Source organism: Pleurodeles waltl, chromosome 1_2, assembly GCF_031143425.1.
Source record: "Pleurodeles waltl isolate 20211129_DDA chromosome 1_2, aPleWal1.hap1.20221129, whole genome shotgun sequence".
NCBI classification, from domain to species: domain Eukaryota; kingdom Metazoa; phylum Chordata; class Amphibia; order Caudata; family Salamandridae; genus Pleurodeles; species Pleurodeles waltl.
Genome location: NC_090437.1, coordinates 888,285,697 through 888,313,420, shown reverse-complemented (window position 1 = coordinate 888,313,420; position 27,724 = coordinate 888,285,697). Strand labels below are relative to the sequence as shown.

General features: G+C 43.3%; 1 protein-coding gene across 1 annotated transcript in view; it reads right to left on the bottom strand.

The window, feature by feature from the left end:
• The window catches only part of SNX25 (sorting nexin 25), an 830,371-nt gene that overhangs the window by 268,385 nt on the left and 534,262 nt on the right, over positions 1–27,724 (bottom strand). Inside the window, exon 8 of the mRNA XM_069199645.1 lies at positions 12,962–13,093. Within this exon, the coding sequence (XP_069055746.1) occupies positions 12,962–13,093 (132 nt within the window). The remainder of the gene's footprint in view (positions 1–12,961; positions 13,094–27,724) is intronic.

Genomic DNA, 27,724 nt, shown 5'->3' with positions numbered 1-27,724 from the left:
CTCCAAAGCAGAAGAAATGGTCTGTAAAATAACAATCTGTCCAAATATATACAAAATGTGTGGACCACATGGTGGGAACAGTCCCATAACACCTAGAAAGGGACAGTATTCAGTGCTTTTGGTGTATATGCGTACAGTGAAACCGTTATGTCTGGTGTCAATGAATGTCACATGTTTGAGTTTGCTATGTTTTAAAACACAAATGATAGCAAGTTGTAAAAAAACAAGTGTTAGGCAGATTTATATTCTTCCAATAGATGATGCTCTCCTAGCCCTATTCACAATTTCCTTTCCCATGATTTGTGGAATGACCATTATGGCTCGTTGTGATTTATCTAATAAGGGCACTGCAAGTGATGACCCCTCATACTTACAAATTTAGTCAGCTGTTTAATAACCTATTTTTTAACTTGTGGTAGAGACCCAATGGCAAACCTGCGAATACTGGAAATGCTCTTCACTGTAAACCAAAATCTATCTATTCAGATAGAACAACTTAATGGAACTTTCATGATCTCCTTCTTTCAGGTATCTCCCATTCTTCCATTTTTCAAACCACCTTCTGACTAGACCCAGAGATAGGTATGCTTTCTCAGAAAGTGGAGTAAATGGCGCAGGGTAGACGGTCACCTCCCACTGCACTCAGGTATTATCCCAAATTCTACTGCAGTTATTGAGGATATATATAGATTTTCTACTCTGCTGCTTTGAGATACACAAGATCATCTTATGTGGTCAACCCAAAAGTGCATGGGTTTTTGGTGTCTGTCAGGATCCATTCCATCAGGTTCATCAGGAGAGTGGCAAGAAAATATATTGTAACATGTCATTCCCAAACCTACCTCCCTTAAGGTCAATGATGCCAAATTTAGAGCTATCACCTCTTTTTTCCATCCACATATAAATTTAGTACTGATCCATGTGATTGTGTTTACCTGGTTCCTGCTGGCCAAGCAGGTGTTATCTAACATACATACAATACTTTCAATAATACTGACATTCTAATGCTTATTACACAGGAGACTACATAGCTGTACCAAATTGTAACTCCCTTGTAATCCCTCAAAAAAGGGAGAACTAATCTGCCTATATAGCATCTCAAGTAGTGTTAGTGAGTTGGAGTCCAAGGTACTGAATATACTTGTTATTCTAACAGATAGGAGGATTGCCCCTATAAGACCCTAAGGATGTCTCTGCTTAGTTTCAGGTTAAAAGCTGTGGATTTGGAGGTGTAAATGCTTAAGATATAATAATGTTGCCCACTGTGTGCGTACAGACACCTAGACAGGCAAGCAATGAACAAGATCCAAAGACCCTTACAAAGTTCAACTCAAGAATGCTTTGCCCCCTTCCAGTCATGTGTATGAGAACTTTTTGCTTGGTGAGTGTCTTAAATCATAGCATTTGTTCAAATTCAACAGCAAGTGCCTGGTATAAGCCTCACACAAACTGTTTTTACTGAGGGACCCTTTCCACTTAGTCTATGGTCCTATTTTATATGAGTCTGCCAGCTTTTGCCTATGCCTATCTGTCATCACTTCCTTGAACCACTGTTAACAGGCATGTCTTTTACCCTTCCCTCTGAGGCCTTACTCCCTCTGAAGCCAAGTACTATAGTGTGTTTGCCTTTCAAGTGGTAATAAGGCCTCTCTCTTAGTGACACTACCGCACACCACTCTGTGCCACATTTGTTCGAGGTGTTATTATCTCCTGCACAATACCAACTATTCTTTGTCACAGAGGAGCTGATCTGGCCCAGCATCTCCCCACCGGATAGAAATCTGCTTCTGCAATGCTTTTCTAACCCTGCAGACTTCACCCACCAATCCATCCAACCACATGATTTTTTCTCAGTTTGGCATGCACACCATCTACCACACATCTCCCAAAGCATACGTCCTTCAGGGCTTCGCTCTGATGAAAGATGCTGCAGCTTCACCTTTCCACATCCCTGCTTGCAAGATGATCCTGGTCTAGACCATGGCACAAGGCAGCACCTATGTATAGATGACGCTTTCTAAGTTTCATGCAACCTGCTCAAGCTTGGGAATTCTACCCATGGCCACCATTTTTAATGATGCAAAGCTTTTCCCTGTCTCTGAATAGCGTGCTGCTCTGTCTCTTGCAGGCCCTTCGTGCTGCCTCTAGATTCTTCTAACGTGATGCTCGATGGTAGTTGCGCTTCTTCCCATCAGATGACTCCATTACTTTTTCCTTTACATTCTTGGCTCCAAATATTTGCCTGCACCATTCCATCAAGGGGCTAGGTCTTCACTCGCAACTGTGCCTCAGTTTCTCCCTTCACCAAAGCCCTGATCGCCTCATTCTAGGGTGCTGTTCCGCTTGTCTATTCATGTCCCGCAGATTTCGGCTACCTTAGTACTGAATTGCTTTCAAACCACTGGAGATCACAGTTCATCCGTGAATCATACACTGCTAAGCTGCAAGGCACCATACTCCTGCTGCAGATGCAGCATTTCACCTGCTGGAGTGTTTTTTTGGAAACAGGTCTTTCAAACAAGATTGTTTTGTGTTTCCTTTTGCTACAGTACTCACATCTGAGTGGACACAATGGCGGTACTTGAGTGGCTAGGCCTGAAAGGGGCATTTTACTAATCTGTGAATCAACAAGGCATCTGAAACCCACTATTGGATGGATCCGACAGGGATATCTTATGTTAGAAATATTTATGTACTGGGTAACCTTAAAAGGAGTACCGTAATTCTGAGAGATCATCTGCTCCTTGCATCTGGGTGCAGCTTACATCTTGGTGGAGCGACAGTCATATTGTATGCCTATGTGTTTTCCTGTGCTTTAGGGTCTGGCCGAGTTACAATGTTTGGTCGTGTAAAGTCATGAATGGTCGGTAAAGATATGTATTCTGATACAGTCTCCTTTGCTAAACACTGGATTAAGCGCTCTCGGAACTCCAACGGCTTGCCACATCGGAGGAGCTGTGAGGCTAACACTTAATCAATATTTCAGTTCATGCACTGTTTGATCATCAACATTAAACTGATCTAAGAAGCATTTTTGGTATTAGTTTGGTAATAACTGGAAACAGGAACGTACACTATGCGAACTGACTGGAATAGTAATGTAAACACAGACAAAAAATGAACTCTGAGATTGTGTATTCCACCAGTAGAGTGCTGTGAAAAAAAAACCAATCAATATGCCATTTACTTTTGAAACAGTTCATAAAGATTACGCTCATTTTAAAATTACATAAACATCAAAATAATCATATTTAAACAGAATAAAAATGGATCGTGCGAAGCATACCACAACTGCCCACATTAACAACGATGCATGTATGCGGATATTATACAAGAGTTGTTACATTGTGGAGTCTTACCCTTTTTCACAGAAATATTACGTGTAAATTAGTTGTCAAATGTTGCAGTAGGGGGGCAGGATACATGCCCGGAGAAAGTCTGGCATCTAAATATATATGATATATATAAGTTTTAAATCACTGGCTGCACACCTATCTTTCGTGGATATCCTGAAAATATGGCCTGGTTCGAGCCCCTGTTGACTAACGCCGGAAACATCTGGCGTAACGCTTACTACTCTGGTGACTACCTCACCTCCCTTCCAGGGTAGTAACTTCCACTGGTGCAGCAGGTATAGTTGCACCAGGGCCCAGAGGCGTCCTCTGAACCCAGATTATTACTGTATTTCAAAGTACAAACAGCAGCCAGGGGGCCCGTTTCCTTTCTTGCACTGGGGCCCATGACACACTGACTATGCAACGCCACTAATGCTCCATGGCTAAATAAGTACATTTTATCTTTGAGTACTTTAAAAGAGAACTAGGCTAGATGGCTCAGACATTTAAAACTCAGAGCACAGAAAGCTCTTCTTTACACAAGAAGCCATTTGTTTGAACCACCCTTAAATCCAGAGTATTCAGAGGATAACACCTGTAAAAGGGACCTTCGTCAAGCATTAACAATTGCCATAAATGTAGCTTCTTGTAGTTTTTGTCTCTTAGCGTCAGTAGCTAGTATGTATGGCCTATGAATACCAGTTGACACCAGGAATGAATTCACTTAGAGAAGCCGGACGCACATTTTTTTGTAGTGTTGAGAAGTCGTGCTTCTGTGCTGTAGTTGTAGTGTAGTGATATAGTAGCTATACGACTAGTGTTACAGCTGCCGTGCTACTGATGTCATTGTGACAGTGCAGGTCCTATGCTAGCAGCGCTGCGTTACTTTATTTGCAGTGTGGTCACAGAAGAGTTACAACTGTAATGTAGAAGTGTTATAGTGCTTGAGATGCAGCGTTCTTGTTGTTGCAATTAGCTGCTCTGGTCGTGCTTCCTGAAAGCAGAGGTGAGAACTAGGGCAGCGGGGCCTGCAGTGCCTCAAGTGCCTTTACCAGGTAAACTGTCCCCCTGCACTCTTTACTGCTACAGCAGATGACTGGAGAGGCACAGACCAATCACGTAACAAGCGGGCTCTTGGTTTCCTTGGCAACAGCCAAAAGGAGCCTTCGAAAGCAAACAGCCCCATACATTTTAATAGGAACTGGAAAGCCCCACGGACACAGGAAAATCAAAAATCTTTATTTGCCTCATGGCATTAGACCAATGGCTGACGTGCAACTATCTCAAATGAACTGCTTCAGAAGTCTACATACTCATCCGTGACGGCTGTAAGAAAACAGATGGTCCTTTATTCTCCAGGCCACACGAACTGGGACCTCCATCAAAAACATTTAAAGAGATACGAAAGCTTAGAAGTAGCATAAACACAACTCTTAAACGCCCAAGTGGATAGACTCTCTAAATCATCTTTCTACACCATGAAAATACTTTGACACAACTTTCCAGACCTAGGTTTCCCTCAAAAGCTTCAAGGAACTACATCACTCATCATCTCAAAAGTAGATTACGCGAATGGAGCTTATCACAGCTGCCCATTATCAATCATAAGAAGGCTGCAGAGAATTCAGAATTCTGCAGAAGACTATTACTACACGTAAAGACGTGTACTTGTATGCCTCCTGTCATTAAGACTCTGGCAAGGCTGCCAGTAACAAGAAGATCATCCTTCAAGCCATTATGCATCACGCAATGAATGGTAAAAAAGAAAAGAAAAAACCTTGGCGCCAGTTGCTTCTCCGAAGAGGTTGCCAAATAGTGGAACTCTCTCCCGCCAAAGAAAAGAGCGACAGGGAGAGGTGTGAAACTCAGAAGAATGGTTAGTATTTGGCTATTCCCAAAATAGTCACTAGAAAGAGATTGGTTCACAAAAATGAGACCAGCGTAGTTATCAACAAGAGTTGCCCTCTACCACTCCCTTAAAGTCCTCAAAGAGAGAAAATCAACATCATAACCGAGGAACTCACGTATTCCAGACTAGCACCGCGTCCACTTCGAAGAGAAGAATATGAGATAATTCTACATTTTTTCTCAAAAACCATCCACCCCGCATAATATCAAATCCGATTTCCCTCCTTAATCCCCTTCCACACCTCCCCTCTCATACGAGGCTGCCACCCTGTTGCTGAATCCAAATCCCCATTAAACACAATCAGTCGCCTAATTTCCCATAAACGATATGTGCACTTATCAATACTATTCAAGTGCACTTACAATATGTGCATACCACACATCAATATTTAGCGGCTTAAATGGCGCAAACGCACCTGTAAAGCCAAACCTAAAAACAAGCGGATTTACAACGAAGCCAAGGAAACTGCGCTTCGATGTTAAAGGACGCAGAGTGAGTTGCAATCTAACCACTAGGTGGAGGCCTATAAGTGAAACCAGGTATAGTCGTTCACCAATTAAAGGAGAGAACGGTCACGTAAAGTTAATTGATGCCATAGAAAAGCCCCAACTGATGCAACAAAGTGGTGGACCGTTTAGGGAAGAGTCACACTGGACTATAAATGAGCAAAAATGAACCATCCACAGTTAGTACTAACAAGACCCATCTCATTATTCCACATTACTATACATCATAAGCAGAAAGGGGGCGACTTCAAATATTACTGACCCACCGTATTAATGGGAAGCCTTCTGCATATTGTTCCAAAACCTAAAAGGTACTGGGTACTGCTACCAGGGAAAAAATGAAAAGCACGCATATGGAATGGCATTCCAGTTGATAGCATAGCGCATTAAGCTCTGTTCCTGTTCACACAAATCATGGAATAACTTACAGGTCATGAAACTGTTTTCTTAAGCGGCTGACTAAAGTTACTAAATAAAAATGTAGCAAAAACCGATCATCTAGAGCTAAAAGTTAACCTGCAGCTGTAGGAATCCTAGTTTAGTATTCTGGTTTAATTACACCCTTAGTTTATTGTATTTAGTCTCAATTTAAATCGATAAGATCATGTTTACAGATATTTGTTTTGGCCCGCTGGCTTTCTGTCTGCCGAGGTGGTGGAATTTTCACAGCAAGTAAGAAGCCCCCCTAAGGTGCTCCACATGGATAGTGAGGTTTCTCCATCTTGGAAGGAGCAGCTCTGGCAGACAGCTCGAGATGGAAAATAAATGTATCACTGTCACTGCTGGATGTATTTTCGCCACCGAGAGAGGCACCTGAAATGCACCCCCTCAAAGTATGGGTAAATTATAAGTGCCGAATTATGGGTACCTGCCGATGAGGACCACTCTATCGGTGCTGCCAAATCCACTCCTCTGTATCAAGCTACTGAGGATTGTGAAACTGTTGAACACAGTCAAGAATACTTCTTATGCGCCATTGCTCTTAAGCTAGACCTGTTTTAGACAGTGTAGAAGTGGAGGAGAAGGCTGATGCCTATGAAGACATACATAACACGTTTAGCATCAAGATGAAGGAGGGGGGAGATGAACAAATGACTTACCTTTGTTAACGCTCGTTCTGATGGATGGTCTATCATTATGACATTATCCTAATGTCCCACAACCTAGAGATTGTTAGCCTGAGTGGCACATGACCTATGAGAAGAACACCTATAAAGAGTGAATTTATGGTTTCTCTCTGTTACCTTGATGTCAAGTACGGACAAAATGAATTTTAGTTTTTGCCTGAAGTGACAGAAAAGGCTTTAATGGATGACTACAAGATGCGTAATATGTGACTTCCACAAGGTCACAGCGTCTCTGGATGTCAGGTCTGAGTGTTTATATTGAAAACACTGAAAACGCTGAATGCTGGCTGTCCTGTACAATGCCATCCGGAGCAGCACCAAGTTCTAGCTAGCTTGCTGAAAATGCTGAGCCTAAGTCAGCCTGCAACTCATACGCGATCCCCGTACAATTTTATCAGAGAATGATTAGGAACGCTGTCTCGATTCAAACCTGAATTTATAGTTTCAATGACTCTGTGGCAAAGGTTAATAACATAAAACATGGATTTTAAAGTGAACAAAATCCATTCACTGTAAAATTTGTGAACAGAAGAAACAGAGATGCTACTTAAGTACTACTTGCTCTAGTCATCATCATAGAAAACTTTGTTTCGGCCAATCAGGCCATAAAAAGTCATTCAATACAATAAGCTCTCACTAGCAATTACATTATTCAGAACTCACGCTCACACAACAGACAATCATCAATAAAGTAAATGAACACACACAGTTCATATTATAAATATCAGTAAACTAAAATGAAGCTAATACAGACTCCTCCAAACAATAAATCATTTCCCGACATTTTTCCTAGGTTTCACGACTGACGAAATAAAATGATATACAGAAGCACGCACTGTATCAGTTTGAAAAAGCTGCACATATAGTATAGCTTCCTTATAGGTTCTAATATTTTGCTGCTTCAGTAGTGGAATTAAAATAGCCCTTCTCTGCTCGCAATATAAATCACAAGATTAAACCACGTGCAATTGAGATTGAGGTGTCACAATCACTTGGGCAGGGAAACAAATCCCTGGTTGTATGTGTGGCAGAGGGGTAAGCCACCAAAAAGTGGGCTAAACCCAACCAAAATCTCGACAGATAAAAATCTATGATGTCGATGGAGCATTACGAAATATGGCTCAATCATCGGAGTAGTACATTAAGGAAGATAAGCTTCCACCATACCTTTGCATAACTTACTATTCCATCTCTCTTCAGCGATTTCATAGAAAAGATAATTCTTAATTGATAAAACAGCTTGTTTAGATACGGGCCCTGGGTTCACATATAGCTCAGATCTGTTAATACTGCCCAACATTTTCTTGACGTGCAATAACCTTTTGCACTTATGCACCTCCACTAATTTCAAACAATCTAAAATCAATGACTAAGTAAGGGCTGTTTCCGGTCTAGCCCATACTGACAGCCATGATAATACTTGCGCAAATCTGATCACATCTTCAATAAAAGGAGTCCAAGTTCTTCCTGAACAGTGATAGCATGCATACTAGTTGGGAGCGACAGCAAACTCCTCAAAAATTTGTTTTCATTAGTTTGCAAGGGAAGTGTGCCTGTATACCCCCAGATACCCGCACCATATGTAGTGACTGGAATGGGCCCAGCTTTATGCACAGTAATAATTGGTTTAAGTGGTGCAGAACCAAGCTTGAAAACAAATTCATGCAAAGCTACAACCGCCTGATTATACTGCGTCACCTTAACTGCTATCAGGTGATCCCATTTACTCTCACTATCAAAGGCTACTCCTGAATAAGTAAATGTTGTTACACATTTCAAGCGTGTATCTCCAATATAAAAAGGGGGTACCCTACTTTTAGGGCGGCCACAGAACATAGTATAAGATTTTGTTTTATTAGTAGAAAGCCCCAATTCTGTAATAAAATCAACAAATGTACCTAGATGCTTTTGGACACCCCTCCAGGTTCTCGCCATGAGTACGCAATTATCAGCATATAAAAAAAACTGGCTGCTGGTGAGCACCAATCTTAGGGGGGATCCACCTGTCTCCTCCTCAAGTTCATAAATATAAAAAGAAAGGCGTCCAGAACACACCCTTGTCTGACCCCCCTTCCTCACCTTGAAGAATTGGAAACATTCTCCATTCAGTCCATACCTTACCCTCACTCCCACATCACTGCGCAATTGCGCAAGCAGGTGCACAATCTTGGAGTTAGCTCCCTGACTGATCAACAATGTTCATAGTTTACTCCTAATTACATTATCAAATGCCGCACTTAAATCCATAAACGCCAGGTAGAGACAACCCTGCCTGGCGCTTACATACCTGTCTATTAACAGGTGGCGATTCAGACAATGGTCATTCATTCCTAGAGCCATTCTAAAGCCATACTGAGCCAGTGATAAGATGTTATTGTTGATGGCCCAGGATTCCAGACGGTTTAAATGAATCCTGCCAAAGATTTTAGCAGTGGCATCGATCAATGATATAGGTCGATAGCAAGTTGGATCATTGCGGTCACCTTTTTTAATTATGGGAACACTGGTGGCCTGAGACCCTGCTAAAGGAGGGCTAGTACTAACAGCACATCTGAAAACATTGGTTAAAAGTGGCACCCTTAGCTCCACATTGTCCTTGAAAAAAGGTCAGCTGGAACACTGTCAGGGCCCGGGGTCTTATTTGGGCATGACCTATTGATTGCCAGTGTTACATCACTGGGATTTATGACCTGTTCCTCACTGTTAGGTATCTCCATTTCCTCTGCTGCATAATCAGCTTGAACAACCCTATTGCTAGAATATACCTTTGTAAAATGTTCAATCCAAATGTGTTCAGGGATAAGAAGCTCTATCCCCTTATTAGTTATTGGAGGGGTATTAACTACTTTCCAGAACTGTGATGCATCATTCACAGCTGTAGCATTTTCTAACTTCTCCCAGGCCTCCTCCCTGATCACCTTTTTCCTCAACGCCATTTCCTCTTTATAATGTGCTCTGCATTTTCCAACTTCAAGCTGACTTCTCGGGATGGACTTCAGGGCCCTTATAAGTTCACCATAAGCAAGGGCACAGGCTTTGTCAAACCGTTTTACTGGCTTAGTTCGGTGAGTTTGTGGGGCTGATGTTAAATGGCATTGACCGATGTACAAATATCTGCAAAAGCTCCCAACACCTGACGTGATGCAGATGTACTACTTAGACACTGCTCGAACTCTGACATATTACTTCCCATCACGTGGGTTAGGCGAGCCTTAGAATCCACGTTTTGCCACTTACATTGGACACCTTTATTCCTGGAGCACTCAAAGGAACGAACATCCCCTCTCAAGCTCACCAAATCTCCTATGCCCATAAAAGGGAGTAAGGACCAACAGATTATGATCACTTAGTCCATTAACAATAACCCAAAAATCAGCCACTTTACTAGCCCAGGAATTAGATATCATTACATAATCAATCACTGAACCTCGCCTTCGTCCTGTGAAAGTTACATATGGTACACTGTGCTTACATGATAAATCATTCCCCAGTACTAAATCATGTGTCATCATAAGATTATTTAATTTATCCCGACATGGACTATGCACAAAGTGGGGATAATTAGTGGCTTCGCTACAAAAAACCCCACACACCCCATCATCACCAGTAGAACACAAAGTAATATTAAAATCGCCACCCCACAGAATTACACAATCATTTTTCAGACTTGACATCATTCCCTCAATGCAATACAGGCGTTAGTTTTAGAAAAATGATTATGATAAATACTGACAATTAGTAACATGGGACATCCTTTCAGCGACACCGCTACTAGTTGAAAATGAGGCAAATCAGTCTGGGTTTTAACCACTTTGGCTCCTAGCAAAATATTGATTAATGTCATCAAGCCCCCACTGCTTCATCCTGCTGAGGCCCTCATCGCCAGAGTCTAAAATGGATTGAAAACCATTAATATGAACATCCACATCGGTCCAGGTTTCCTGGAAGCAAACTATCTGCTGGTCTGCTATCAGGGAGACTCAATAGCTATTTGTCAATTTACCTCTAATTACCGCCACATTCCAGAAGAGAAAACTCAAAACACAATTCTTATTCTCTCCGCTCCCTCCAGAATATGGAACACTATTTCTCCTAATAGGACCAGACCTACTGGTCAATCCCTCTGACGCAAGGGGGACAGAACGTTCATCATTGCCCTCTGAGGAATAAGTAAAGTAAGCACTAGGGGGATTATCAACAGTACACTTATCCACTTTACCATTTTGGCTATGTCTCAACACTGTGCTGCTTGTAGAGGGGGACCCATCTAGCTCCCCGCCCCTAAGTCAATCTACCTCCTCTAAAGTGGCAAAACGGTTCTGCGCAGTCACAGCAAAACTGAGATCTTGATATGGATGGGGCCTACTCCCAAATTCAGATTGATAAAAGTACCCCAAGGGGAAAGTTTGTATGGCATGGGCAAGCTCCCGGTTACTTCCAAACTGATCCAAAGTCCATCCCCACCGGGTGAGGATTTGTGAAGTTCACCACCACACAATCATCAGGAATCTGTTTTTCGGAATAGACTAATCACTGGACCCTCCTTATTCCAATTATGCCTCTCCAGAAGGTCTCTGTTGTTGTACCCGCCACTGAGCTAGAGAACCACTGCACCACCTTATTTTTAGTTGGTATTCCTGCTCCTTAGCAAAGTTGGGAAGGACCGGGACATTTTTCAATACAACAAAATAAGGGGTACATTCTGGAGGAAGCTGTAATACACACGTTTTTTTATCACTAGTATTCAGATTAAAGTCAAATTTATGGCCTCCTGCAGTAATAGGTCCCTTATCCTTCCCACACCCCTACAATTTCACAATGGGACTTTTCATGATCTGTAATGGGACTAGACAGCTGGTCTGATACTGTAACCATTACCTGTTTTAGCTCCCTAGATTGAGCTTCCTTATTTGGTCTCTCACAGATGGTCTCCCTTGACGCAAGGGATGGGCATACCACTTCAGGACCCCCAGGAGTACTCTTGTCACTTCACAGAGCCCAGGTTGGCTAGTCCCTTTGATTTTACACACACCAGCAGTTCCTTCAAGCTGGTATCATTACTATTCAGGACTCCGACCAAAGATTAAAAACATTTCTCCACTATGGCCTAGACCACTACCTCCTCCAAAGACTCGTGGTCCATAGACAAACCTTCTGGTAGACCATGCAAATTTATCTGATCCCTGTTCTGTTGATGGAACATCTGAGATATATGCTTAACAGGCCTCGTAGAATTATTGCCGGTCGTTTTAGGGGTAGCTGCCTTCCGCGGAGCTAGTTTCTTCTGTTTCGTAGATGGAGAGGCACTTTCCTCTGGGTGCACATTAAATCCATCAGAAATCAAGGATTCTGAGTGAGTTATGATTTTCAATTCCTCCCAAATAACACAGCAGTTTGTGTTGGCAAGGGGTTTACTTCCACACCTAACTTTATTATTATCCTGTACATTCCCACCTGGGGCCCTTACTAACTCCTCTTGACAGTTCTCCATCGCAGCTAGTATAGGGACAGAGGAAAGCGATTTCCTAGCATCCCTCAATCTCTCCTCAACCGACTTGATTTCAGTATTCCGAGCAGTCATAGCGGTAGTAAAAAAGGATGCAATTGAGGCTGCTTGTTTTTGTCTCCTTCGAGCTTGCAGAACTAACGCATGCGCTTACCTTTCTTTTGCCCATAGCTTTAGTGGCAGTTTCCAGCTATCTCTAGAAACCTATTCCAAGAAACTGAGCCAAGAGGGTGGGCACGGACGGGTCTGCTCTTCACCCACGCATGCGCCCGGGTGCGTCCCATGCACATCCCGCACAGCGGGAGCAGCCACACTCACTTATGTGCCTCTGGGTGTGTAGACAGAACTGGTGCGGCCCCCCTGCTTCAGGGTCTGCTTGGAAGTGTAGTTTGGCTCCCCACCCCCTCCGCCCCCCACCCCCAGTCTGGCCAGGCAGAATCAGTGCAAGTTCAAACAAGAGTTCCTCTAGTCAATTAATTATATGACCCGTGTTTTAAACAATTATTAAACACTGAAGCTACATTATAGAACATTTTAAAATTTAAAATTATACACAATGTATTCACGATCAAGTCTACCTTGTTAGCAGTCTGCAGATAATCCACAGCCTCCCAAAAGCTAATTAAAGCCCTCTTATCCATCCTTTCCATATAAGTTCGAAAATGTTCCCTTAACGATGGATTGGTCAGGATGTCTTCAAACTGCAGAATCTATTAAAAAGAGAGTGCAAAAGAAGAAAATGACTTAAGACGTACATCACTATAAACTATGTATTCATAAGCTGCACCTTAAAAAACAGATTCCCTATCAAATGTTTATGAGCTGCACTTTGAGGAAATAATTCAAATGTACTTTCCAACAAATATGCTATGCTCGCTTCTTCATTTAAATGGATTATTTTGATTTTAAAATAAAAAAATCAAGCATGTGCTATGTGTATCACTTAAAACTGCAAATATTAGATGTCTATTGTAGGTTAACATATGAGTAAAGTGCATGAATTGCTTTACTGAAGAGTGTATTCATGATCAATACATCAACAACAGGCTGTATGTCAAATATCAAGCCTCAGCATAAACAGCCAAAGATGAAGGATGTGGAAGTGTACAAGGAGAATAGAAAATCAGTCAAAGGACTGGCAAGTGAGTGCACACTGTATCACCTAAGCTTGAAGTACTCATCATATTGGTCACATTTCTTCAACAAGCCTCACGCCATTACTAGATGTCCCTCTTTAGTCAGACGTAATTGCTTAACAAGTCTATTACATATTTCGGTCCTATCACGATAGCCATGAAAAAAGGCAACATCATGTATCAATGGAGCATCTTCCAGTGGAACTGGTGAGGTAAAGTCCTGCATTCGGTAACAGAGGCCAAGGGGTTACCGGATAACCAGGTGGTAATAACCATAGAGGTAGGAGCAACGTCCTGAGTGGCAACGTCCTGTCGGCAAAAAGGGCCCAAAAATTCAGACACAGGCAAGGCTGACGTAATTTCCTAATGTTTAAATTTGAAATAAGACACCACCACCACGCAAAGACTCCCTACAGAGATTCCCCGCTCGCGGAGGATCCTAAATCACAAGCCTCATTAGTTACTCCATCTGGGGCACAGTAGAGGGTCAGGATGAAATTTGAAGGTTGAAGACACTCTCAAGCCCCTTTCTCTCGTAGGAACATCACCACAAGACACCCCGAAGGGACGTTTGCCTGCCCCGCTACAACAACAAAGGGGTTGCATCCCTAGTGGGAATGAACTGTTAGCCAACATATTTGGAATGGACATCATTTTTCTTTGACACAGTTGGCCATCCAATTACTCTTATATCTCTCCTTTTTTACCCATCACCTCTATCCAGTCTCTGTCTTCTGGTGGGGTGAGTCTTGAAGGGGGGGGGAGGGCTTAGATCCACTGCACTGTTACTGCAACCCAAATACATCCAGAGGACACCTGAGACACCGGTCACAACTAGTGCTCCTGACCAGCACCACCCCTAACATTTGCTGAGCCTCCAAAATATGTTGTAGCTCCTTTCACTGAACTTGAGAGACCTTAACTTCCCCAACAAATGCAGACAGGTGTGGAGGCCAAACAGGACCATGCCATTATCTTCCTACAGGAGACCCATTTACTGCACAGATCATTTTAGTATGCTCCCCCCAACGCTACTTGCATCAATTTGAGGCATCACCCTAGCTAAAATGGCTGGGGTTGCAATACTATGTAAATCTCATCTGAGGAGGAGCCCGATCTCCATAACACAAGACATAGATGACATGTCCAGCTGATCCAAAAAGCCCACAAACATAATGAATCTCAGCACTGGTTCTATCCCACGGTGAGGAGAAAGCTTTACACTAAGTGAGATGGACCTTATTATCAAAGGCCCTACGCAAGCTCAAGATGGGTTCTGGCTTCCAAGAGAAAATCTTTGCAGCCTACACCATTCCTACTGCAGTGATTAGGGTCAACAGGCAACGCACAGAGCCCATAACCCTGGCTCAGAGAAGAAGGCAGGGATGCCCTCTGTCTACCATCCTCTTCACCCTAGCTGTCCAAATCATGGCCATAAAAATTTGCAAGGAGACATATTTACGGGGATCTCATTCAGAGACCTATCACTCAAGATGAATTTTTTTGCAGATGATGTCCTCCTCAAATTAACTAAGTCCACACAGTCTCTTCATCCCTCCTTCTCATCCTGGAGAATTTGAACAAGTTTGAGGCTTAGAGTCAACCTCATTAAATCTCACATATTTAATATCACAACTCAACCTGATATTGTTTCCCCTTTTGATGGGCTATACAATCCATTAAATACCTATGACTCACTTTCACACGCCATTTGGAAGACTGGCCTAGAGTCAACTGGACATCTCTTCACAAAACTATCTGATGATCTGCGGTGCAGGTTCTACTTGTCATTGCTAGGGCGTATGAATGTCATCAAAAGTAACATGCTCCCAAGGGTACTATAAGTTTTCCCAAATGCTCTCGACCCCCATACAAACATCAGATTTAACCCAGCACCCAGAATGTAATTCGGGGATTCATTTAGGGGGTGGAGGGGTGGCAAAATCCCAAGGGATAAATGGGGGCTAGCCTGCTCTAATCTATTGGAGTACTAGTGTGCCGCTCACCTCCGATAGGTGTCAGAATGGGTGGTCCAGGAGAGTGAAAAGCATTGGATACACATGGATTGGTCCGCTGCTTGTCACCTGACCTGGGACCTAGCTTGGCTACGGTGATCTGTACACCCCAAAAGCGCCTACATCGCCACCCCCACAAAGGCAGAACTGGACATGTGGGATCAGAGAGCGTTCAGGAAAGGATTCACAACTTTCCCTTCTCCCAAGATGCCTCTCCTTAGGAACTCAGACTTTACACCTGCCCTCTTACCTACATGCTTCCAAGAATGAGAAAGGGGAGGCTGCAGAATTATGAGCGCCCTCTTCAAAGTTAACAATATCAAATCCTTTGTTCAATGTAAACATGTCTTTCACATTACAGAGAAGTCAAGGCTCCAATACTGCCAATTCTGGCACTGTGTTATGCAACCAACCAAAAACAAGGTGGCCACGAAAAAATGGTAAGTGTGTTTGAGGGTACTAAGAGACTGACATCTAAAACATACCATATCATTCAAGATTCCAAACCCTGATCCCCAAATGCTTATCAGACGAGGTAGGCCACTGAATTAGGAATAGACATCTCCCCAAAGGACTGGGATCATCTATGGGAAAGCGTTCTCAAGACCTTATGCAGCATTCCACAAAGCGAATCAGCATACAAAGTGATGTCCAAATGGTACCTCACTCCAACCCGACTGCACCACATGTATCCTACGGCTTCTAACCTCTGCGGGCGTTGCTGCCAAGGGCTGGGTATTTTCAAGCATGTTATGGTGGGACTGTGTGCTTATTCATACGTTCCGCAAAGAGATCCTGGATCAAATCAAGGCCAGCCTAGGGTCCCCACTCCCACTAGACCCAACAGCTATTCTCCTGGGAATATGACTAACTCAGTTGCAGGGAATGAAGAGACTGGACTGGGCTCTCATGAGCCACATGATAGGGACGGCCAATCAACTGATTGCTCTTTATTGGAAGAAAACGGACACAACCCCAAATGTCCTGTTGTTCTATAGACAGTATTTCCTGGTTATGGAGCAGATCATGCACAATCTGGTCAACACGGATAAGAAATTCACACTCTGCAACCTCTCACAGATTATATGCTGCAACTTGAATATCGAAGTCACACACCTCAGAGGCTAAGGGACCTACAACTCATCCATCAACCCTAGAACTCTGACCTTACAGTCGGTATCCAAGAAAGTGCGTGATCCTTCCCCTGTAACTGACCCCACCTCTCCTGCCCGTCTCCTCCCTCTTCTACTCCTCCCCTCCTTTTTCCTCCTTCTCTCCCCAATTGCATTCCCCCTTCCATTGATTTCCTCTATCCTGATTTGTATGCCTATAACTATCCTTTTAACTGGACAATGCGCCTCTCAGTCTATGTTCACTGAAGGACACGGAGGAGGGCTTTGTTATGCATTATTGATATGTAAGCAATACTTAATAGGCTTTGTAGTTGCTTTATTATCTACTGAAATTTGAATAAAAGGAATAGTTCAAAACAAAGCAGAACAGAAGCACTTTATCCCTGGTTAGCAAGGGTAAAGTACACAGATTTCTACAGCCAACAAACATAGGGGTTAATAAAAAGGAGAAAAATTCCTGTGTGGCCCAGCAGAAAGGGCACATTTCAACCACAATTTCTTTAATAGGGGAAAGGTGAGCATGGCCCACGTCCACAAGCTTCTTTGAGGCCCCGGAAGCCTCATCCCTTGTGGCAGATAATTGAAGTTGAGTGTTCCATATAAAGGAGCTGCTGTCCACCAAAACATTTTAAACTACTCAGAGTTACCTGCTCTTTTTTGGGGCAGAATTGAGGAATGCGGCAAGTTAAGTCTGAAAGGGCATTATTTGGATTTACACTGATTGCTCCTTTGTGTCTTGATAAACCTATACATCTCTTACGAGCTCTAATAAGAGTGAAACACTTGTCAGGGTGTCCCCGACCTCCCCAAGCCTCCTTGAGGCCCCAGGGCCCCCTTTCCCGTGGGCTCATAGTTATTTAAAAGGAGGAGAGCATGCAGCCCCCCTCCCTGAGCTTCCTTGAGGCTGCGGGGACCTCATACGCTGGGGCCTACAAGTAATTAAAGGGAACGAGGGATGCAGTCACCCTACCTGAGCCATACTATAACTCATTCCCTAAGGTAACTATAACTTGCTCTCTTGTCAAGCGCTGCTCATTATCTGACAAGTTCCATGAAAGCTTTGATGACATCTCTGATATCATTGATAAGAATAGGCATGGCATGGGCGCAAGTTATAGTTACGTTAGGGTATGAGTTACAGATAATTTAAATAATTACACCTGGTGAATTTCAGTGGGTTTGTTTGTTTAAATTTCACCTAACTATAGCGTCACTTTCACTTTTGTTCAGTTTGGAGTGTTGCATAAATTATGTTAAAAAAAAGCAAGGAGCCTAGGTACTCCCACATTTTTGGAATACTCTATAACACCAAACTGTCCAAATAAGTTCACCTCAAAAGCCTGTTTTTCAACGAAATTTTTAAAGCACAGGATTAGCATAGTGCCATCCACACAGAGCTGAAAATGTCAAAACGTTTTTACAGTTTCAGGCACACCATTACAGCTCTGGATTGGTAAAACACAAACCAAGTCAACCCGGAATGACTACAAGCAAACCCTGACAAGTGTTTCACTCTTATTAGAGCTCGTCAGAGATGTAAAGGTTTATCAAGACACAAAGGAGCAATCAGTATAAATCCAAATAATGCCCTTTCAGACTTAACTTGCCGCATTCCTCAATTCTGCCCAAAAAAAGAGCAGGTAACTCGGAGTAGTTTAAAATGTTTTGGTGGACAGCAGCTCCTTTATATGGAACACTCAACAACACCATCTACACTCTAAATCTGCTCATCTCAAATGTCTGGTTTTCTAGTAAAGCAAACGCTGAGCTAGACGTGTCAATGCCTTTTGCCATTTTTATAGCAAAGTTTTCAAGCATACAACTAGCAAGTCTCATCTATGCCAAGCTGAAAATGAGAAAAGCCTTTTACCATTCCAGGCACAGTATTACAGCTTTCGATTGGTAAAATACCATCCAAGCCAACCAGGTTAAACGCAAAACCCTGAGTTAATGCAGGCCCAGCAGTCACCCTCTATGTGGACAAACTGGGCAGTTGAGATAATTGCTATTTCACAAACATTGTGATCGTCTCAGACTGTGATTTGCTCTAGCTAAAAACACTGCTGTAATCCGTCGAATCACTTGAGAATATGGCTTAAATGATTGAACTCAATTGCAAAAATGTAGCTCTCACACCTTGGCGTATCTACTGGTGATCTGTATACCAACAAGAGAATACACACATGTGAAAAGCAGCCATTTCATTACTCCAACAGCCAACTTGTGTTTCATAAGTGCTGTAGCTCATCTTCTATAATGTTGATCTAAAACTTGAAAATAGCACACTATTGAAATCTTTAGATCGATTATTGCAAGTAGAAATTGCTAAATGCAACACAAGTCTGAAGAAGGCATTCTCACTTGGTCAATTGTCATTCTTCCTTGTTCGGTATTCACAGTGTTAAAGAAGGTAGCTCTTGTAAAATTATTGTGTAAAAAGCCTCTGTGCTTTCTAATGATGAAACAGCCACAAAATGAATCTGTCGCTGCCAACTGCTCCTTGAATAAGCAACATATTCTCTGCAAGTGAAGCAACTACATCCACCTACACAGAGGAAGAGATCTCTGTAAAAGTTGTATGCAACCTACAAAAAAATCCACGAACAGTATAAAAGCAGCTTGTGCCAATATGGATTCAAAATTGTTCTAACATGAATAGTTATTTGATATTTGGTAAAAGCAATCTGTGTACAACAAAGGCAAGCAGCGTCACGATGTTCACACTGCTTTGTCTTTTTCTCAACAGAGTTGTTGAGTAAAATTACCAAAACACGGACGTCGCTGGAGACTGCACGAACAGGAAAGCGTTCTTTACAAGTAAACAAAGAGAATGACTCAATATAACGATTACGAGAGGCAAGTTGGAGGGTCTTGTTTTGCTCGAGAGTCTTGTTTTGTTGGAAGCTGTCTGCAGTGCGCTAGCCCATTCTTTTTTACATTGTTGGCAACCAGCTGTTGAGTTGCCTCGCTTACAACAGTTACTGTGAGGTGGAAATAACTTCTAGCTACTTCACTCCATCACATCTTGCACCTCTGCTCCACAATTCCTGAGACATGTTCTACTCAATCTAGCTTACTATTTCAGATTTCAGCGTTGCCCCTTAGGAACAAGAAAGTGTGAGAGGCATCCCCACCCTTTATTTTTTCCTCAAAGTTTCCATATGTCTACCAAGGATTATCCTAACAGGAATCACCACTTGCGTGGAAGAGCCAGTGACAAACGTCGGCATTATAAAAGAAATTGTGACGTGGGCTGATATACACCTTTGAGAACTTACTACCCAATATGTCTCTATTAAAAGGATGGAGCAGGCATGAAATCACTTAACACAGTGGTTCCCAACCTGTGGGCCCGGGACCCCTGGGGGTCCTCGAAGCCTCCTCAGGGGTCCGCAACTGCTTAAAAAATTTAATAATATTAGGTTCCAGCTATCAGTAATGACTCAGTGGAGGTCCCAGTGTTCCAATAATGATTCAGTGGGGGTCCCCGGGCTCCAGTATTGATAAAATGGGGGTCCACAGAAGTCAAAAGGTTGGGAACCACTGACTTAACATATAGTGCAAACCTTAGAATGTATTCAATTACCTACTTTTGACCTTGATACTGAACCAACATTGTGAGAAAAGTCATTTTGATCAAAGCAACTCTAGCTGTAGGATCATGTCTGATTTGTTTACTACATGTAGATACATGGAATGTAGTTACTATGTTAAAAGAGGAGGTTGGACGGCTGAGACAACCAGGTGTGTTTCATAAAAGGTTTTATGAATTATTTTTTCCACAAGTGAGATGATGCTTTCTGGAATAGTACTAACAGTAATATCCTGCTTAGAACAAATTAAGTTTTATCACTGGAACAATGCAAAAATGTTTCCTGCTCAGGACAGTGGCTTTTAATCACAACAATAAAAACACCACTTTGAGTCAAAATAAGCAATTGCTGACAGCAAGAGCAGCAGGTGGGAATATGTGCCACTTTCCTTTGCCTTATCTGTCATAAATGTGACTCCAAAAATTAAATAAAGTGCAGGGTTTCTACTGTCCCATTTCCAACTCCATGCAACATGCGTCGACATTTTGGTACACACGTAAACCAGCCATTATTGCCACTATATTGCGGTTATGTGGATGCAGAGCCAAATTGGACACCCAGCAAACACATTCTACTCTTGCAACTTTCTGCAATAATTCTGAAAAGATTTCTCAATTGAGTCAGATAGGACTTATATTGGTAGCAGATCTTTCATATTCCAACAACCCTTGTTATAGGCATCAAGAGACTAGTGGAGGTTGCTGCTGAAAGAGTGACTTCATCACAAAATCCACCTATTCATTTGCCTACTAACCAACAGGAACCTCATCTATGTCTTGAGTGTAATAGGCTACTATGGCACAGTGATGAGTAACTCCTGCACCATAAATTGTAGCTGCTGTAGAACATCAGTCTCCTGTAGAATTTCCTGGTGGTGCGTATCAGGGATCTGTAGTCATGAATTTTACGCATCATTGTGAGTAATTGTATATAATTCATGCTTTTTATCAAATATCTTAAACTACCTCCATGACTAGCGAGATCTTTACATCCCACATTTTATATCTTAATTGAAGCGTCTTGTGACCTAACAGGAACATAGATTTTAGCCAAAATGCATTGTCTGCTGAGATCATAAGTATGCTAGGAAGTAGCTCAGTTATGAACTGTTTTAGTATCAGCATCAATCAGAAATGTATTCTTAGATTTATGTTACGCTGTTAAAGTGTGCAAAGAAAATTCATCAATGTTATTTTTTCAGGATTTGTAAGGTGCAGCTTATCACCTGGTGGGGTATTCAGGTGCTGGAGGAGATGTATAGGTGTGGGAGTGGTGAGTGATTCGGCCATTGGTAGACTGTCAAAGAGCCAGGTCTTCAGCTTCTTGTGGAATTCAAGAAAGGAGGAGAAGGTCCTAATGTGCAGAGGGAGGTCATTCCAGGCTATGGGTGTGATATCTGAGACTGTTGGACCACCTGTTCTGCTTTCGTGGATGCGGGCGGGGGGCGGATTGGGCTTGGAGGGGTGCTAGTTAGAGTGAGGCTGAGCGTAGGAATCTGGTGGGTTGGTGGAAGTGAAGGCCACTATTAAGGTATGCTGGTCCTATGTTGTACAGTGCCCTGTATACGTGTGTAGGGAGTTTGAATTGGTAGCATTTGGATTTAGGCAGCCAGTGGAGCACTGTGACATGTGCGGTGATGTGGGTATGACATGTGGGGTCTAGGATGAGCCTTGCGCTGGTGGTCAGGATGGTCTGAAGTCAGTGGAGGAGGTGATTTGATATTCTGGCATATAGTGCATTGCCGTACTCCAGTCTGCTTGTGATGAGGGCTTAAGTGATTGTAAGTCTGGAGCTCCTGGGAATCAATTTGAAGGTTTTTCGAACCATGCAGAGTATGTGGAAGCAGGAGGAGTTGACTGCGTTAACCTGTGCTGCCATGTTGAGTTTGTTGTGTAAAATGATACCCAGGCTTCTTGCGTGGTTGGTTGGTGTGGGGCCAATCTGTGAAGGCCACCAGGTGAATTCCCAGGGCGAGTTCCTGTTTCAAAGATCAACAATTCCATCTTTTCAGAGTTAAGTTTAAGGCAGTTGGTTTTCATCCACTCTGATACGCTGACCATGCATTCGATGAAGTTGGTTCTGGTGGTGGTGGACTTGTCGAACACTTATAAGACATTGATAATATTTAGTTGGGTGCCATCGGTGTAGGAATCGATAGAGATGTTGCATGTCCTGATGACGTCGGCGAGTTGTGACATGTAAATGTTGAATGGGGTTGAGCTGAGTGTTAAACCCTGGGGGACTCCGCAGATCAAGATCTTGGCTTCTGATGTGTAGGATTGGCATCTGGGTCTGTTTTCCTCTGTGAGGAAGGAGCATATCCATTTGAGGGATGGGCCTTGAATGCCTTTGTCGTGCAGTCTTCTGATGAGGATGGAGTGTGGTACCGTATATAATGCAGCAGAGAAGTCAAGTAGAATGAGGGCAGTGGTTTTTCCACTGTCCAATAAGGTGCAAAACTCACCTGTGGCAATAATGAGTGCTTTCTCCCTGCTATGGTTGCTTCAAGAGCATGAATGGGTTTGTCGAGTAGGTTGTGGAGTTCAAGGTGGTTGATGAGTTGTTGGTTTATTGTCTTCTCTTTCACTTTGGCTCTTTATGGGAGTAGGGAGATAGGACGGAAGTTGCTCGTCTCGTTGGCGTTAGCTCATAGTTTTTTGGTGACAGCTGTCACTGCTGCATGTTTCCAGTCTTCGGGGAAGGTGGTGGATATGATGGAGGAGTTAATGATGTGGGCGAGGAGTTTGCTGATCAGAGGTCCTTCCATGTGGTGGACGTGATGATGGCAAGGGTCTGTTGGCGACCCAGAGTGGATAGTGTTCATGACTGCTGTGTTATCCTTCTCAGCGTGTCCTGCTTTTATACACAACTAGCAGACAGCATATGTAGATCCACTGTTTCTACTGCAAAAACCAGTTTGTGGTTGTTCCTCTTTCAAGTGTCCTTTCCAGGCTGTTCTGCAGCATTTGTTTAGTTAGGGATTAAATGTCTGCTCATACAGTAGATTATCGTGATGCCAGGAACAAAAATCAAAAGTGAGAATAACAGCAACAAGCATTTGGGCACCCAGGCCAGGGAACACAGTTGTTTTTTGTAATCCACTGGATAATCACTATGGACGCTGCAGGGTCTACTATACAATAAAAAGGCATAAGTTCGAGTTAAGCGCAGGTGCAGACCCTCTATGGTTCAACTGGAGCAGCTTTATCGTAGACTGTGACCCATAGGTCACTCTGTAGTTGTGGTTAGGTAGTTCTGGTATTCAGGTTGAGCTTTATTTAAATGTCACTCCACACATTTCTGTTCTATTGCTGTTATCTGGTCATCAATGCATACTCGGGTTGTTCCAGCACCAGTATGCGGTTGTGCCCATCTCAGTGGCAACACATCCTCCTCCTTACATCGGCTGGCAGTGGCTCGAGGAAGAGTGCAATTCATGGAAACTGCAGCAAAGACTCTGCTCCCTCCAATCTGGGGGCTAAGGTGCAGAAAGGTTGGCCATCGTAAAGACAGTCAGGAGAGGTGCTTCTGCTTCCTCTATAGGGGCCAAAACAGCCGGCACAAGGGAGAAACAGTAGTCCCAATGGTTCATACAGGTCCGAACTGGCAAACTCCCTTGAGCAAGTTGTCTCTCCTTTTCCAAACTTGATAGCTGGGCTTCTCCTTCGAAGAAAAAAGGTTCCCTTAGGACAAGGCTCTCTCCCTTACCTCTCAGCAGGCAGGTTCCCCTGTCTCATCAGACCCACAGCTTCTCCAGCAACACTCACAGGTTCCAGTGATGTCCCATGGCCTCTGGGAGACTGACTATTAGTGATACTGGCCCAGGATCAAAGCAGCTCAGAGTACTCTGTGAAGCATGTCCGTCCATGGTCAGTGAAACAGCCTGGTATGTGGATACAGTTTGGAATGTGGTTCTACTCAGTACAGTTTAGGAACTAGTTTGAGGTACTTGCTTTTCAGAACTCTCTGTGTAAGGTGATCGCTATCACAGCAGTCAGTGACGATGGACACTCCAAGTAGGAGTATGTGTAGCACAAAAATTCAACTTTCAAGACGGACAATGGACTGGGCACCCTGTAAGGACCTCCAGCGGCCTAGGGTCATCACTGGGGGTGTAAAGTTCTAACTATTCTGTTCTGAGCACCAAATCCTATAACCAGCGAGTCCAGGACTGAGAAAAGCTTGAATTTCAAATCTTACTCCTTGCCCTTAATTTAGTGTGTGATAACAAGAAGGATAATTGGATCCTGACAGCAGAACACATGGCTGACTCATTTCAGTAGATGCAGTGTAGAGGATCCACAGCCTCCCTCAGGCCCCATCCACATTCAAAGGCAGAGACATCTAAGGGACACAAAAACTCTAAAAAAAAAAAAAAAAAAAAAAAAAGAGCCAAAAACCTTGAAGCTAAAAAAATGTGTGGAAAATTTGGAATTAAGCTCCTTCTTAGCAAAGGATAAGGTGGGGAAACAGCATAAGAGGGGGAAAAAACAACTGAAACAGACAAGCAGGACAAACTAGGAGAAGACCTTTAAAAATAAGGCAAGATAACTGGAGGAGTGGTTACATTTGTAGGACGACTTAAAAATACAAAAGTAGACTTGAACTTTTACAATAAATAGGGCTTGCAATTTTGCATTTGCCTGGCCTAGCAAACATAAATAAAAGTATAGATGCTCACTGGTTTAGGGATAAAAAACAAAAAAAAGACTACACGCTCAACAAGTATGGGACTCAGAGAAGCTTGTGCGAGATCTAACAGACACTAAAAAAAGATTAGCAAGGAATGACATCTTAACTTGTGCCCCATCGTAGCAGACACAATGAAAAGATTTCTCTAGTCTTGGTAGGAAGAGGAATAAAAGAGACATATTTCTATCTAACATTGAGAATTGACTACACATGAAGAATGCCTAGCTGCTGGCTTGGAAAAAAGTTTAAGAACTGGAGCTCAGAGACAATTAAGCACACTTGTAAGAAGATTACTTATTGGGTCAAAACTGCCCTCACAGACAAAGAAGTGATGGTATATTTGGATGCATGATGTTAACGAATATCTTGGAATTTAAGTGCCCAGACTCTGGGCACTTAATAAGGGCGATAAGGTAGGCACACTACTGGACCGTAAGCATTGCTAAATTACGCACCAGAAATTATGGATGGGTGATTTGAGAACCAGACAAACAAGAGGAGTTCCGGGCCTCCTACTAGCTATTTTATACTAGTGGTGGGGAGGATCAAACTGCCACTGACTCGTACCTCCAGGACTGCCTCTGGCTATCCTTAGATAGCCCAGATCCTGGAAGCACCATTCACAGCAGTGGAACTTACTAGAGGCCTCTCAGAGCTCCCAGTGGGGAAGACACCAGACCCTGACGGCTTACTGGCTACTTTCTACAAAGTTTTCCACCTCTACTTGAAAGACCACTTGCTTGGGATCTAAAACTCCCATACTCACGCCACTGGTCTCACGTGAACCATGTCAGAAGCGAAAGCTACGCTGCTCCCCAAACCCAGCAAACATTGTGCTCTTTGCTCCACCTATCATCCAATAGCATTATTAAACACTGATGTCAAGTTTTACACCAAAATGCTGGCCAACCGGTTAGAGTCCCTTCTGCGGGTCTGATCGACGCAGACCAAGTTGGTTTCATCAATCACCAACATGGCCCAGATAACACAAGACACCTTGCCCACTTGGTGGAAAAGGTCCACATGCACAATACCCCTGGCTCTTCTTCTGTCCCTAGATGCTGAGAAGTCATTTGATAGGGACGCCAGAGGTGTCCCTTACAACCCTTACTTATCACTCTATTAGGAGTAGAGCCATTGGTGAACTGCCTCCAGCAGGCCCGGAACATAACTGACATCCCTTTTGGGGGGTGAGAACATAAAGTTCTGCTCTTTGCCGATGACCTCCTGCTGCCCTAATGGAATCGGAGTCCACTGAGTGGTCCAGAGCCTGCAATAGTTCGTAGCAGAGTGGGCTACAAGATTATTATGAACAAATCACGAACACTCAACTTTACCATACTGCAACAACAGCTATTACACTTGCACAGACTGCCCACCCCCCCCCCCCCCTTCCAACGGGCAACCCACTATATCCAATATCTAGGCCTTACCATCACCAACTCCTTGCAAACTTGGACCGGGTCAACTGGCCATGTTACCGCAGGGCCAACCTTGAGGACCTAAGTTGCTGGAAGCTGATGCATGTTTCTTGGCTAAACTGTATAAACGTTGTCAAAATGAATATCCTGCCTAGGCTGCTTTACCTCTTTCAGACGCTTCCGAACCCCATTCCTGCAGAGGACATCAGACATATGCAAAGAGGTATGAGATCCATTATCTGGAAAGGAAAATAGCCCCATATTTCTAATGCTCTGTTCATTATCCCTAGTAACTGCAGTTTGGTTGCCCCAAAGTCCTAGACTATTACCGGGCAGCTCATTTGCGCTTCTCAAAGTAGGTGGCCAAGGTTAGCAAAAAACATTGGTTACATATGGACCAGGAGGTAGGTAGCCTGTAGATCATTATGGGACCTAGCCTAGCTCACAAAACAAAAATGTTCCCGTAGCACATAGATAGCAACCCCAACCCGGACAGTCCTCTAAGTGTGGGACAGGTGGCAGTACAAATAGGCTTGAATTCGTTCTCCTCCCTGAACACCCCAATAGCCCTTAATCTTGATTTTACACCTGCACTTCACTCAGGCTCCTTCCCGAATTGGGAAAGGGGCAAATGTCGGATTTTGCAGGACCTGTTTCAAGGACAGACAATAAAACCCTTTGAGCAGTGTAAAACTGACTTAAATATTCCAGACAAGCTGCAACATCAATATTTTCAATTACGCCAACTGGGCTCTGGTTCCCCCAAAACACTCTAGGGGCCACTCGGCCACTAACACCCTTCGAGACCTTAGTTCACAATTGTGAAGATTTTAGGGGCCTGATATCCAAAACTTATGACGTCTTACAGCAGTCCCACCCCCTCCCCAGTCACCCCTACCAAACAAAAAGGGAACTTGACAGTACACAGGGTATCTCACGGAAACAGTGAGAACTGCTGTGGTGTGATATCTCCAAAATCATTTAGCAGCAAGAAACGGCATATAAGCTTATGTTCCAATGGTACTACACTCCTGTTCGATAGCACTCCATATACCCCACTGCTCCGGTCCCCTGTTGGAGATGCGTAATACAAGTGGAATATTTCCAACATATCTGGTGCTTCTGTCTCCACTGCACTATCTTCTGGGAAGAAATCCTAGGACATATCAAAAGCACCCTGGGGGTCTCTATTCCAACAGATTACTTCACAATAATTTCAGTAATACGATCAGCGACTCTCGAAGTGTTGACCTTTGCAGACTGTTATCTAGTCCGGCATATGCTGGGCAGAAAGGCAGCTTATAACCTTAGGCTGGAAAAAGCCCTGGGCAGCTGACAAAAAGCAAGCTTT